At 55.9% G+C, this 15,351-nt stretch overlaps 1 protein-coding gene across 14 annotated transcripts in view; it reads left to right on the top strand.

Annotated features, from left to right (window-relative positions):
* Positions 1-15,351, top strand: part of RALGPS1 (Ral GEF with PH domain and SH3 binding motif 1) — a 286,653-nt gene that overhangs the window by 246,439 nt on the left and 24,863 nt on the right. For all 14 annotated transcript variants that reach the window (XM_060300425.1, XM_060300422.1, XM_060300420.1 and 11 more), the window contains one exon: positions 14,864-14,990. In XM_060300425.1, coding sequence (XP_060156408.1) covers positions 14,864-14,990 — 127 coding nt within the window. The remainder of the gene's footprint in view (positions 1-14,863; positions 14,991-15,351) is intronic.

Genomic DNA, 15,351 nt, shown 5'->3' with positions numbered 1-15,351 from the left:
CCGCACCCCCCAGGTCAGGCCCCCTGTTACACTGTGGGCAAGGAGCACACCACGGCCCTAACGCAGCCCACCCTGGTTGTCTCGGAGCACAGCCACACGCAGCCGTGGGCACGTTGGCGGCTTGCTCTCTACGACAGCAGAGCTGAGGTGGGGACAGAGACCCCATGGCCTGCAAAGCCTAAAGCATTCACTACCTGGCCTTTTCCAGAGTTTGCCCACCTTGCGTTATACCCTCTTGCAGCTTCTTTGTCCCTCTGTGTCTGCTTTCCCCACCAGCCCGGGGTTCCCAGAGCCCGGCACCTGGGGCGCTTGGTCTCTGGGCTCCTGGCGGGGCCCTGTGGGCACCTGGTTCCCGGGCTGCCTGCTGACTCCACGTTCCTCCCAGAAAAGTGCTGAGGCCGGCGTTTCCACACAGTGTGGCCGGCAGACCCAGGCGCCCAGGAGCGTCTGCACTGACTTTTCAAATCCCTGGCTCCAGCCTGGAAGCAGGATGTTAAGGTTTTCATTGATCACCAGAGGGCCCGGGCGCGTCTGGAAGGCTTCAGACGCACTCAGTGGTCCCGGCTTCCCACCCTCAGACGACAGAGGGGACCCGCGGGGTCCCGTGGGGGGCGGGGCCAGAGGGCAGCTCCAGGGAGGCCTTCTGCGTCTGGCAATTAGACTGGGCTGCGTGGCAGGAGCCCGACCAGATCTGGGGACAGGAATGTGCCTCTTGCAGGCCCAGGAATGGGAGGAACGCAGCCTCCCTCGGCTCCCTGGGATGGGGGCCGGGCCTACAGCTCTGGGCTCTTTCCAGCCAGCAGGCACCCCACACCTGCCGAGGATAGGCCCCAAGAGGCATCTGTTTACCCGAGGCTTCACATGCCAGGGTCGGCTGTGAGCCAGGCCCCGGCGGAACCCGGCGAAGACCTGCCCTCCTGGGCTCCATTCACGCCTTATTGGGGGAGGCAGGCATCAGAAGGCGTGAGGGAACAGGGGGGCACTCCGTCGCTGCGATGCCCCTGCGCCCCACTCTCCACCCCTGGGGAGCAGCTGTGCCAGCAGCTCTGTACCGACAGATGGACAGACTGTGAGAAGGGAAGTGGAGAAACCTTCTCAGTTTCTGGTCTGGGGAGAAAAAAGGCCAGGAATGCCACGTCTTCTATTCCCCCCCCCCATATGTAATGTTTAGTTTATATAAATGAACTAATATTTTCCTGGAGAGCAAAAATCATAAAGAACGTTGACCCCAAGAGAGGGCAAGTGATGTTTGTGTGTGCCTTGGACCCGGTGAAGACATTTCCAGATCTCGGGAGCCCCACCTCCACATGGCTGAACCAACTGACAGGTTTTCTCTGAAGATTCTTTGGCAGCAAAGCAAGTCCATGGAAAATCTCACCCTGGGCCGCAAGTTTCCTTCAGGACTGCTCTCCGACACACCTTTCCATCTTCCTTGTTCTATGCTCAGCGGGTAAAAGCCCTGCTTTGGAGTCAGGCGGACCTGAGCGCAAGGGCTGGCTCCCGCGCTTCCTAGCTCTGGGACCTTGGGCAATCGGCGTAGCCCCTCTGAGCCTCGGTTTTCTTACTGGTGAAATGAGAATAGGAATAAATACTTCACGTAGGCTTACTTCACAGGGCTGAGGCTGGGCCGGAAAAGCCCTTAGATAGGGCCTGGCACGCGCTTAGCACTAAGGAATGTTAGCTCCTGGCCCTCGCAGGCAGGCTCTGATGCTGACCGGATGGAGGGGCAGCGTGACACAGCCAGCAGAGCACTGGACGGGGGGCTGGAGTGCCCTCACCTCAGCTCCAGCTCACCACTCACCAGCCGCGCCAGGTACCACGGCCGCGTAACCTGCCAGCCCAGGACCTAACGGCACAAAGCAACCATTTTATTCTATGCATAGATTTGCAGGTCAGGAATCTGGACAGGAAACAGCCTGTCCAAATTCTGCTCCACGATATCTGGGGTCTCAGTTGGAAAGACTTGAAGGCTGAGAGGGACTTGATGCTGGGAGCTGGAACCATCTGGACATGCGTGGTGCTGGCTGGTTATCTGGGGCAGAACACGAACATACATGTGGCCTCCCGTGTGGCCTGGGCTCCCCTGCCGCGTGGCAGTCTCATAACTCTTGCATGGCATTGCTCCCCGAAAGCGGATGTCCCCAAAGCATCATGACATCTGTGTGACCCACCTCGGAAGTCACATAGCCTTGCTTTTGCCACACCCTGTAGGTCAAGGCAGTCTACAAAGGCCTGCCAGGCCCGAGGAGAGGGCAGGCAGACCTCGCCACTTGGTTCATGGTAGGGAAACAGGGGTGCAAAGATAACAATAGTAATCGTAATAGTAACGGCAGCTAACACGTTCTGAGGGTATACCCTCTGCCAGGCACTGTTCTAAGCCCATCCCACGCGCCCGCTTGGTGAGCCTCACACCCACCCTGTGAGGTGGGGGGGCGTGTGTGTGCAATATCATCCCCATCCTATAGGTGAAGGTGCTGGGGTGCATGCCCTCACCCCCCATCTTATGCCTGGAGGAAGGGGCAGAGCCAGTTGCTGAGCCCAGGGTTCTGGACTGGTTGTCACCTGTACCCAACACGTGTAAGAAGCAGGATGCACCTGAGGGCCCCAGAGCACTTTGGGCTCTGTCCCCATCATCTGTGCAGGGCAGGAAGCACCCTGCTTCTGGTGACAACCTTGGCACATCTGTGACTTTCCCACAGACACTTCGGAGTCGCAGGCTGTCCCAACGTGGTCCTTAGAAGGCTGGTTCCATGTAAGAGTAGAACTCCAAACCTGCTTTGGCATTAACTCTCCTTCCCTCGCCCCAGCTGGGGCCTGACTACCTGTGATGAGAGAGCAGGGGTGTTGGCCGCTCTCCCTCCCTGGGCGTTTCTCCACCTTCCTCGGCTTGCTAACTGCAGCGTCTCCACCTTCCTCGGCTTGCAGACTGCAGGGTCTGGGTGCCAAGAACGGTGCGGGCACAGTGCCGACTCCAGATGCTTCTTCCTCTCATGGCACTTTCATGGGTTTTGCAGAGATTCCAGCGGTTCCTTGGCCCAGGCAGATGAAGATTTATTCCAGGGGCCACTGCATGGCCCCTCGATCTGTGCCCGCCACCAGCTTCTTGCTGCTTGGTATCCCCTCAAGCCTTCAGCTCCACGCCAGCTCTCCTCACAGGGACCACCTTGGTCCATGGGAGGCCGTACCTGTCCTGGTACTGATGGACCTGTGAGCACAGCTAACTCTAGTGTGGCCACCACTGTCCTCTGGCTGCAGCCATGTGGGCCAGGCCTGAGTGAGGCACTGGGAGCGCCCTGGGTTTCCCAGCTGCTGGGGGACATAGAGCAAGCTCCTCAAGTGGCCTGGAGACCCCTCACTGTGGTTGAGGAGAGTGAGAGAGCACTGCACGAGTGAGGGACAAGGACCCCCCCCACACCCTCTTATATTCTCAGAGTGGGTAGGGGCTCCTAGTGAGGGGCTCAAGAGCCAGGGAGCCAGTTCACCCTGGAGTTCACACCTACTTGTCCCTGGAGTCTCCCATCTTAGTAGCCTGTTAGCGTCAAGGTCAAGCAGATGAGCCAAGACTTAAACCTGCTGCCTGCGGGGGTCTGGGGACCTGGGCCTCTGGCTCTGAGGAGAAAGCGTCTGGGCCTCACCGCAGTTGAAGGGTGATCAGATGCCATTTTTCAGAAGGAAATGAACTGGGGCAAACTGAGTGAGTGTGAGATAGAGCCTGGCTCACAGTAAGGACCTGTAAGAGCTACATGTATGAGAAACAAAGAACGCGTGTGAATGTAAAAGTCACCGGCTCCCAGGCTCCACCATGAAACCTGGCCAGAGAAGGCTTTCAACACAAACAGACTTTCTGTGCAGAGGGGCCCCCGGGCCCTGGAGGGCCGCAGGGCTCTGGCAGACCCAGGGAGGGCCCCGGCCTGAGAACAGGGCTCTCAGCCCACGCAGGAAAGAACCCAAAAGACACAGAGCCCCTTGGAATCGGGCGAAGGTGGGCGCTACACCCCAGACGCTCAGGACGGTGCTCGGTGGCTCCGGACCGTGCCAGTTGTCATCCTGGTCTCCAGGGACGACGCGGAGGCTCGGAGCCTGAGCAGGCTGGACCACGGGCTCCCAGCTCAGCCCAGGCAGAGGCTGGACTGGAATGCAAGTCTTGTGATTCCAGATTGAGTCGTTTTCCTCCGACACAGCTGCCTCCCATTAATTTCGAATGTGTGAGACTTGGAGCACAGCCCCGAGAGCGGCGGCAGGGCTGCCAGGGTGCTTAGATCGGGCGTGCTGACCCGGGACAGGGCCGCTCTGATGCCGCTGGAACCCGTGGGAACGAGGCTCCCTGTCCCGGCCACGTGTCCTCCTCCTCAGAGCCGGCTTCTCTGCAGCCGTGGGCACGGCGCTGGGCCATTCGGCACACTTGGCTGGCGCTCCGACTGCTCGCCCAGGCCTGCACTGGGCACTGGGGACACGGTCCCTTCCTCCCGGGGCTGGTGTCGGGCGGGGGTGGGGATGGACGGTCAGCAGGAGATCACACACAGATGGATGAATGGGCGCCGAGAAGGCCAGGCACAGGCCACACGTGCCCAGGAGGATGGGGTTGCCGCCCTCTTTGTGAGAACTCAGGGACCTGAATTCTGTGAAGCGCTGGGCCCTGCATCTCAATGAAAGCCCTCGCCCGTGTCTAATTTCACCCCTGAGGGTGGGAGAAGACCAGCAGTTCTTTCCCTCCCAAGAGAAACGTACAGGATGAACAGGAGGTCGTTTCTGGGGTGCTCTGGGCTTGTCTGCTGTGGTCCACGCTGATGGTTAGAAGAGGCCCCTGGCTCCTGGCAGACTCCTGGTGCTGGCTGGCCGGCCAAGGCCACCTCTGAGAGGAGGACATGACAGCTGAGACCAGGGGCTGCTGCAGTCAGAATCGTGCAACACTTCTGAGCCGTCTTCGTTTAGAATATGGACGAAGCACGAGATCACTTTCTTTGTGAATTTAAAATGATCATTTTCTCAAATATCTGTTCTGTCGATCCTGGTTTCACACATGTTCCTTCTTAGCCTTTCTCTTCTCCTCCCACAAACACTGGTTTCCCGCCTTCTGTCCCAGGCCTTCCCCCTTCCCACTGAACTTACAGCCTGGATGTCTTGCCCACTCCCGGGGCTCCACACACCCCTGTGCTGACAAGTCCTGCACACCTGTCCGCAGCTGCCGTATCTCCCGAGCACCTCACCCATCTACCCAGTGGCCCGCAGACATCAATCCCAAACTGAGCTTCTCATCGGCCCCCCCAGCCTGCTCCCTCCTTGGGGAGGAGCACTGGCCTCCACTGATAGTTACCCCCGAATCCCCCTCATGCCACTCAGCCGGTCCACCTCCTAGACACCTGTGGCTCCCATCTCTCCTTCCCAGCCTGTGGTCTTGACCAGAGTGAGATTTCTAGTGTGCAGATCTGAGCATATCACCCCCTCTCCTAAAAATCTCCACGCCTTCCCTTCATTGAGCTCTAGGCCCCTCTGGGCCCGCCCCCCCGCTGACACACACACACACACACACACACACACACACTCTCTCTCTCTCTCTCTCTCTCTCTCTCTCGCCACCCTCAGCTCTTCAGCCTGGCTGGCTCTCTGCAGTTTCTCGAGTAGGTCCTGTGTCTGTTGTCCTGGGTTCCTTCTGCCTGTACAGCTGCCCCTGCTGGAACTCCTGCGCCAGTCTGGAGGTCTGACCCTCCGGGTCCTCTCTGACCTTCCTGTGTTCTCAGGTGCCCTGATCATGGCTCCACTGCTCAGCAGCCCCTCGCCCGACCCTTCCGACCGCAGGTCCCACACCGTTGAGATGCCCACAGGGTGTGCGAGGCAGTGTTACTGTGAAGCTTGCATCAGATCCTGTGTACAGAACACTGAGCACAGCATCTGGAACCTCGTAGGGGCTCGATGAATGTCAGCCGTCACCACCACCACCACCATTATGGTCGTGGTAGTTATTCAATTGATGTATTGAATAGTTCTTGCTATCACCGTATTTATTTATTTTTTTCCTATCCAAGCTTGTGTCTTTCCTGGGTGTAGTTATCTGGTTGCTTGTCTCTGCCCCCACTTGAGTGTAACTGCATGAAGGCAGAACATCAGCTCTAATTCAGAGTGGCCGTACCGCACCTGGCCCGGGGGTTGTTGAGGAAGGCGGGAGGCTGCTGTGTCGTTTCCTCCTCACAGGCAACCTGCCAGGCCAGACCACTGCCCCCATCTTGCAGATGCAGAATTCAGGCTCAGAGGTACGAGTGACTCGCCCAAGGTCACTCAGCTGGGAGGTGGCAGATACCAGTGGGAGCCCAGGCCTGTCTGCCTCTGGATTCCCCGTTCTTTGCTGTCGCCATTCATCATCCTTAATCCTGTCCACTCCAAAGCCACTATTAGAGGGCCCTGTGCTCTTTTCTCTTCCAGTCAATGAGTGGTCTGTTGGGCAGCATGTCAGTTTCTTGAGAGAAATGTAATGAAAACCAGATTTCTTTCATGATATCTCGTTCCCCAGTGACTGTCAGTTCTCATATGTTCCAATAAAACTGCTAAAGAAACAGCCACTTAAAGATTATTCATGGAAAAATTTTGCAGAGGAAAAATAGAGCAATCTTCTGAGATAGTCAAGCCGCGTGGTCAGTTTTTCCAACTGTCCGTGCCATATCGGGCTGGGCAGTGGGGACCACACTCTGCTAAGCCAGGCCAGGGCCAGGCTCATTATCACTGCCCCCGCCCCAAGGACAGGGAAAAACAAACTTGCCAGCCCCCCGCTCAGAACCGGTCCCAGAAGACACGTGTCCCTGGTGCTGTCACGTGGTGGCCCCCCCCAGGCCTTGGGGCAGGAACATGAGGCCTTTCAGTAGCAGAGTGTTACTTAACGGTCAGAGAAGCCACCTCCATCCCTAGGTCCCAGCTGAATGGAAATTCTTCTTCTTCGGCGTCAAACCCGGGCTGTTGGTCCGCAATGCAGGGATGGGAGTGTCTGAGACCCAGGGCAGTCTGAGCAGCCTCAGCGTGGAGCCTGGGCCTAGGGAGATCACAGCCTCTTCTGCTTGTGCCCCACCCCCCGCCCCCCAACCCTTCCCTCAGCTGGCTGGAGGGGCATCTGAGGCCAGGCATGCCTCCTGTCCAAAGCAGGGAGAAGAGGGGGGCGGATCTGGGCCTCGGCCTGGAGGGAGAGTCAGGAGCTGAGTGGGAGAAACCAAGGGTGAGTCCGGAGTCTTGGGAGAGCCGGAACTGGGGGTCAGAGCCAGGATGCAGGAGCCACCGGAGACAGGTGGGGAAGGGAGTGGATCAGGAGTGAGCAGAGGCTGAGGAAGTTCCCAGAAGGCTCTTGCTGCACACACGGCCGGTTAAAGGAGCAAACCCAGCATGCCTCTGCCACGTGACCTGGTGTGCCTCCGACACGAGGCCGAGGATAGCCAAAGTATCAACTGCACAGGAGTCATCGAATTCAGACACTGAAGTGTTTACACAAGCCTGGCACACAGTTGCTGCATGATAGATGTCAGTCTCCTTCACCTTCCCTTCCTCGGGAGTAGCAGTTGGACCTTATCCATCACATGTTGCCTTCAGGAAGTGCCTCCTGCTTATCAGATCACCTCAGGTGTGTCACCGTGTTCCTCCTTCCCAGGTTTCCACTAATGCCTGACCTTTGAACTGCTGGAGCTCCTCCCCCGCCACGTGGGCCCCACTCGCCACGACCAGCACAGTGGTGTAGCCCTGGGCCCAGGTCCTGCGCATGGTAGATATAGAAGCCCTGGCTCTCTTACCTGCAAATCAGCCCTCCTCGGAGGACCCGCCCACAGCACGGGGCCCCGGCCCTTAGCATTCAGTTATCACCATTCTTAATACTACGACACCACCAGTTCAAACCACGAGGAGGAGCCAGGCGATCTGACCTTTATCATAATTTCTGAACCTGGGGTGGGAGCCAGAGTGACTCAGGCGATGAGACTGTAATCCCACGTACATGCAGCTGACAAACAAGGCGCATTCCACCCTCCGCGTGGATACATTTATTGAGCAATGTGTGCAAAACAGAAACAAAGCCGGATGCTCCCATGCTTGCCTCTCCTCCCTGCAGCAGCTGCAGGAGATGTTGCACCTGGGACAGGACTTGTTTTCATTCCATCGCTTTGAGCAGAAGTTCTTCACTGGGTGCCCGTCAGAATCACCTGGAGATCAGCGCCCCCAAACCTCCCCTAGGCCAGCAGAATCAGACCCTCCTGGAATGGGCCCAAGAAACTCCATTTCTCACACACCCTCCAGATGCTTCTGATACAAACATGCCCTGGTTAAGAATGACAACCTCGAAGAAGCTGATGGCGGCGTGGAACACCTCACAGGAAAATGCACACATACACGAAGCTTAGCCACAGTCCTCGCCGGCTCCCATGGACCCTCCCAGGGTTGGTGAAGTCCAGGCCACGACTCTCTGACTTCATTATTATGGGTTGGTCTGTCAGAGCCCCGTTCTTGAGATGCCATATGCAGGATGGAATTGGTGGTACCTCAGGCAGCACCCCCTCTTGTTACCGAATTATGTCGTGTGGACCCTGCTGGAGCCTTAGCCTGAGCTCTCTGTCTCAGCAGAGGGGGGTTATTTTTTCCATTTGGGTCCCAATGGGCAAATGACGAAACAGAAGCTGAGATCAACACAGCACAAGCTTTATTCAGTGGCCAAAGAATGGAGAAGCAGGAACTAAATTCACAGATCAATTAATTTTAAAGAGTAAAGACAAAGGGAGGAGGAGTGAGGCTAATGATGGGGAGACGGATGCATTCGTCTGCCGGGGAAGGGACGGGACTTTTTCGAGGGAGTGGGGTGCCACCCCCTTTTTATCCTTCTTTGGTCCTTAATGTCCAGTCCCGGCCACCAGTAGATGTATCATTTAATGTGCTAATGTAGTCAGATCAACATATAATGAGACTCGGGGTCTGTTGGAAGTCAGCTTCGTGCCATCTTGGTCCCAGCTGGTTCCATGTGGTTTTTTTCTTTGTGTGTGTGTGTGTGTGTGTGTGTGTGTGTGTGTGTGTGTGTGTGTGTGTAGCTTCCTTTATCATCTGTGGACCCTTTAACTTAAAGATTTATGTTCACTGCTGCTAGAGTCGGGGGTGTTGGCAAGTTTTGAGCAAGGACACTCCTGCTAACAGAGGAGGTTGATGGGTTTTGAGCAAAGACCTGGAGCTGCTTTGGCAGCACCCTCTCCTGCCACCTGGCCGAGAGGCGGCGTGATGTGGTGGGGCCTCCTTGAGAAGGTTCTTTGGGCTGCAGACAACAGAGGCAGACTCTGGCTGGGAGGCTGAGCAGCCAGGCCAGGGAAGGCCAGGGGCCACTGGGACTCCCTTCCACCTCGCTTTTTGCCTTAACCGTGAGCCTCTCTCCGTAGACCCACCCGCCTGCTCCACAGGCAGGGAAACATGGCCATCCACCGTATCTAGGTTTTATTTCCCATCCCAAAGAGAGATTGTCCTCAGACATTTTCCTGGCCCAAATCTGAAAATCCTGGGGAAGGTGTCTCCCCCAAGCCGAGGTCAGGGGCAGGGCCACAGTGGCGCTGGTCTGGGGTTGGCTCCCCTGTGACCCCCATCGGGAGGGGGCGATTTCTGGCAAAGGTGCTGGGCAGGTGGTCCCAGGTGCCCCCTCTGTGCATTCACAAGGCCTAGACTTGACCCGGATTCCACGACAACCAGCCCCCTGTCCTCGAGGCTTAACCTCCTGAGCTTCTGCTTCCCCATTTGTGAACCAAGGCTAATAACGGACCTCAGGGGGTGTTGTGTGGGTTAAATGTGAAGGCACTGCAGGGCTGTGGCAGACACAGATGACGCTTAAATGGGGTGATCAGAGGAGAGTGTCAGAACGAGGGTGTCGGGAAGCCCAAGGCACAGCCCAGCTCCCCCGGCTAGAAACGGTGGGGCACTGTAACCGCCCCTAGGCCTGCAAGGGTGCAGGGAAGCAGCGGTTACCAAAAACAGAGCAGAGGGGGCCTGGAGACCGCACCTCTCGGGTGACCACAGGAGAGAGCTGCAGGAAGCAGTGCCCTAGCCTCGCTGTCCTCCCTTCCCCTGTCTCTGGCCCAGGCTCCCCATCATTCTGAGCTGACCATGAGCCAGACGGAAGGGTGCCCACTGACCTAGGCCCCGTAGTGCAGCCCCCAGTTCATGGCACAGGGTGGAGAAGGACGGATCTGGAGTCCAACACAGCCCCTTAGCACAGTGCCTGGCACAGAAGGGGTGTCCACTCATTTTTCAAGTATGCTCGTTTTAAATGACGAAACATTTATACATAGAGAATACCCATTGTACCTCCCACCCATGTTTAACAGAAGTTAACATTTTGCCATACTTTCTTTATATTTTCCTAATTAATTACAGATAGAGCAGAAGTCCCTCTCACCCCATCCTTTCCCTTTCTTCCCTATGGAGGTGTCTACTCTTCTGATACAGTTTGTGTTATCCTGTGTAAGTTTTTGTGTTTTACTACAGGTATGCCTATATACAAACATATATACCATTTTCGGGTATGTTTTTAAAATTTTACATAAAGGGCATCATGCCATCCACATAAACATTCTTTTGCAACTTGCTCTTCCAACTTAGCATATGCTTCTGTGATTTTATCCGTACTGATACCTGTGGATCCAGTTTCTTCATTTTTTCCTGCTCTGTAGAATTTGTTGAATGAATAGACCACAGCTCACTTATCCATTTCCCTACCGAGGGGCATGCAGGCTGTTTCCACATTGAACATCATTGTAAACGTGTCCCCTTGTGCATGTATGCAAGAGTTTCCTGAGGGCAGACACCCAGAATTGGAATCCCAGGGTCATGGTGATGCCATGAAGGCATGGCATCTTCACCTTTACTCAGCATTGCTAATTGCTTTCCAAGTATTTGACACTCAAATGAGCCCCAAACTAGCATTCCTGTCTCTCCACACCTAGCCAACACTTGATATTGTCACGCTAATTATTTTTTACAGTCTAATGAGGTGAAAATGTACCTCGTTTTTACTGTAATTTGCATTCCCATTAGTACCAGTGAGGTTAAGGCATCTTTCCCTATAGTTATTGGTCATTGGGGTCATTTCCTCTTTTGTGAATTTCCCCGTTTGTCTCCTTTGCCAGTTTTCTGGGGGTGTGGGTTTGTCTCTTTCTTACTGGTATTTGAAGTTCTCTATAAATCTGAACATGAACCCTTTGCTGGTGATGTGGGTGACAGATACCTTCTCCCAGACTACAACTTGCCTTTTAACATTGCTTTTGCTGTCTTTTATTTATTTGTTTGTTTGTTTGGGTGCAGAAATGTTTAATTTTAAATGTAGTCAAATTTATTCATTTCTTTTCCTTTAGGGTTTATGCCTTTTGTTTCTTTCCTTTCCCCAAGGTCATAAGGATTGTCTGATTTTTTCCCAGTAGTTTTGCATTTTTGCTTTTCACATTTATGGCATTAATCCACTTGTATAATATAAGGTAGGAGGACTCTAATTTCATCTTTTTCCACGTGGAAGCCAGTGGTTCTAGCCCCACGTACTGAAAAGAGCCTCCCTACCCTCTGAATTGTAATGCCGCCACCACCATGAAGCAAGTCCAGGTTTTCACTTCTGATTCACTGAACAGTTCTCTGCCCATGCCCCAACTCCAGACTGTTTGAATTACTATTGTTTTGTGTTCGGGTCTGATACCGGGTAGGGCAAGTCCTGTACTATTCTTCTTAGGATTTGTCTTGGCTACTTTGTCCCTTTATTCTTCCATCAGGATTGTAAGATCAGCTGAAATGACCAGGTATGGCAGGGATAGAGCACCATGCCCCTGACCGTTTCAAGCAAGGAAATGACATGGTCAGCTTTCCATTTATCAAACACTCATGAATCTGTATGGTGGTTGGATCTGAGAAGATTAGACTGGTTGCAGGAAGAAGATAAAGTGTGGGGACCCAGACCAGTCGGTGACAAGAGAGATGGGCAGGGAGGGGTCATACAAAACCTAGGGGCCTTGGCGATCGTGTACAGCAAGTGAGAAGAGCAAAGCCAGTCACCGTCTGGAAGAAGCCAAGACGACCCCTCCTTCCAGGCCAGGTGACTGAGTGGCCAGCAGGGCCTCCAACCAAGGCTGGAAATACAGGAGGAGGGTCCAGGTTCAACCCTGGCTGAACTTGTGGTATCTTAGGAAAGTTCACATGGAGATGTCATGCCAACGGGTGGATATGTAGGTCTCAGGCTCAGAAAAGAGGAAGGCGGTAGAGACTTGCCTCATCAGCCGATCTGCTGAGTTAAAATCAAATCAAAACCAGGAGCCAAAGAGGGAGGCCTGGGTAGACAACACCAGCTGCTGGAGGATAAGGAGCCCGTGGAGGAGGCAGACTGACGGCGATTGAAGAGGCACAGGGAGAAGCAGGAGCACGTGACGTCACAGACGCCCAGGAAGTAGAGCCTTGCGTCGAGCGATCGCGAGCGTCAGACACCAAGGGTGCTGGTGAGGAGGCCGATGAGCGTTCAACGATTAGGCCAAAAGGAGGTCAGTGGGAATGTCATCAGGAATGAAAACCAGGTTCAGCGACTTGAGGAGTGAGCGAGGGGGTGACAACGGAGTAAGGAGGAGCAGGCCTCTGTCTGAGGAAGCGTGGCTGGCCGGGAGGAGAGCCGCGGCCGAGAGGAGAGCCGGGGCCGGGAGGAGAGCCGGGGCCGCGAGACCTTTTCACAAATGAGAGACTCGAGTGTGTGCACAGGCTGGGGAAGGGGACTGAGTGGCGAGAAGGGGAAAGTTGGGGGGGGGTGACTTCTCAGAGGGAACAGTAGGGCTGGGAGGTGGTCCCGGCTCCCCAGGCCTGGCAGGTAGGCTGGCGTGGACGGAGGTGCACATGGCAATTGCAGAGCCAGACGCGAGGAAGATCAAACTTGACAAGCACAGTTTTCTCATGGCAGGAGAGTGGCATCCTTTGGAGGGGAGGGGGTCTAAGAGTTGTGCAGGGGGCTGAAGGAGGGAGGAGACTCCTGGGGAATAGCTGTTGAACGGAACAGTGGAGACCTAGTAAGGGTGTGGCGGCGGGAACTTGGGGAAGTGAAGGAGAAGATGGGGGTGGGCGTGCGGCGTGGAGGGGGTGCAGGGAGTGGGATGGCAGCTGGGAGCAGGAATTCAGAGCTTAAGATGATGTGAGTTCCTTGCCTTGTGAACCCTCCGAAGTGCCAGAGGGGAGCTAGACTTTCCGCAGTGGACAGGCTGGGGACAGGGGTCATTGTTTTGGACACTAAAATAAGAATGAACCAAGCATGCTGGAGGACATGGGAACCCTTAGGTCACTTGTGGACCTGCACCATCTTGTGGTGGAGGATCTGGAGTCCTGGATGGCCTCGGGCCTCATAGGCCCTCCAGGACGTTCCCCAGCACGGCCAGGCAGCAGCCCCTTGGTTTGCAGGGTGTTTGATGTGCTCCTCAGGAAGTGGCCCAGCCCCTTTGTGGAAACCCTGGCCCCCACTTCCGGTGTCTGGCCCAGGTAGCTAAGGCTAAGTTGGCATCTGGGGTCACGTCCCTTTGAGACAGGCTGGGACCTGGGGCCCTTTGCTGCAGGGCTTGCACCTGGACAAACGTCTCCTCCAGCAACAGATACAGAGAAACTATAAGGGACTAAAAATAACTGCGGGCATGGGCAGTTGGGGCAAATTATGAACAATAAGATACCAAAAGGCCAAAACCCAACTGCCACTTCTGAGCAGGGTACTACACGTGATCCCTGCACACAGCACCCCCAAGGGGTGGGCACACCCCCTAAGCCACCCCTCCAGCCTTACCCACCCATCCGCCCCTGACCTGACCCCACGAAAGGAACCAGCTCGCCCCCCTTCAGGGAGTGAGCAAGGGAACCTGTTACTTGTTTTCGCTCCCCTGTGAGCATGAGTCCGAGTAAAGCCTTGCCTGAATTCCTCGTCTGACCTCTTATCAGTTTCTGTTGATTAGAGTCCAAGAACCCGTCTTCGTAACACCTTAAACACCTCCCTTCCCAAGCCACAGAAACTAAAGAGTACCACAGTGGTCCAGACCACGCCCCACAAAATATAGCTGTGGACATGGCCAGCATGAAGGATTCTGCCTCCGTCTCTGCATGTGCGGCTCAGTGGGGTTTGTGGCCCCGACCCCCTGGCTCTGATGACCTCCTGTTGGCCCCATGACTGGGGCTGAGGAGGACAAGGTAATATTATCATAATAAAACCAGAGTGAATGCTAACTCTGCACACATTACTACATGACCCCTCCCAACCACCTGCCAGGTGAGTGAATTATTCCCACCTTTCAGATGAGGAAACTGAGGCTCCGGGAGTAAGTAACCCATCCAAGGTCACCCAGGCAATAGCTGAGAGGCCAGGGGTCTGAACCCCTGCCTACCTAGCTGTGCTTCCTCTCATTAAATCCGCTGCTCCCCAGTAAGCCCTCCACACATCCCTTTTTTTTGGATGTGTGGTTGAGAACAGAAAGTGGCCGTGGAAGGGCACAGGGTAAGGGCCCTGGACCTGGACTCAGAAGTCACGCTGTTAAGGCCCAGCTCTGCCACCCGAAGAGTCTCACCGCAGGGAAACAGGCCAGGCTGCTGATCCCCGCGTCCAGCCCCACGTCTGTCCACGGCACTCTCCCCCGTATGAGCAGCAGGGCTGCCCAGTCAGGGGGCCACCACGCAGAGCAGGACCCTGGCCCTCCTGACGGTCGGTTGTCAGCCTGGAAGCAGGGAGGGAGGGGTCAGGGTCTTGTGAGTGGAAGCCCACAGGACTTGGGAGAACCTTGCCCCCCATGACAGCTGGGCCAGGTGCCTTCCCCCAGACCCGGCCCCCCTCCCCTGAGCCTCCGCAGCACCACCATCACTCTCTCTGCTCTGTTCACAGCCCCCGCCAGCGGCTCCAGTTCTGCGAGGTTCAGCCGGCGGCCCACCTGTCCTGACGCATCTGTGGCTGGCAGCCTCCCCACGCCCCCAGTTCCAAGACACAGGAAGAGCCACAGCCTGGGCAACAAGTGGGTGACTGAGCGAGCACCCCCTGCTCCCCGGGTCTAGACGGCTGAGCGTGGGGTGTGGGCTGAAGGGCTGCTGGGAATGCCGGCCCACCGGACCCTCCCCCGCCCGTCTGGGAGTCACTGATGGGCACTCGCGGCGTCCCGGGCTGGTGCCCTCTCCTCAGGCCTGGCACGTGCTCAGGAAGAGTGGGGGCATCCGCGGCAGCACAGCCTGTGAACTGGTGACAGGGTTCCACGGGCTCGGCAGCCAAGGGAGGAAGTATGTGGGGAAGGGCAGGGAAACAGTGGAGGGATTCCAGGAGGTTTGCCCAAGCTCGGTTAGTGCCTCCTTGTGGAAAACCCCAGAGTCCAGTGGCCACCA

The sequence above is a fragment of the Globicephala melas genome, chromosome 6 (genome assembly GCF_963455315.2).
Source record: "Globicephala melas chromosome 6, mGloMel1.2, whole genome shotgun sequence".
In the NCBI taxonomy this organism is placed as follows: Eukaryota; Metazoa; Chordata; class Mammalia; order Artiodactyla; family Delphinidae; genus Globicephala; species Globicephala melas.
This window is presented reverse-complemented; position numbering and strand designations above follow the sequence as displayed.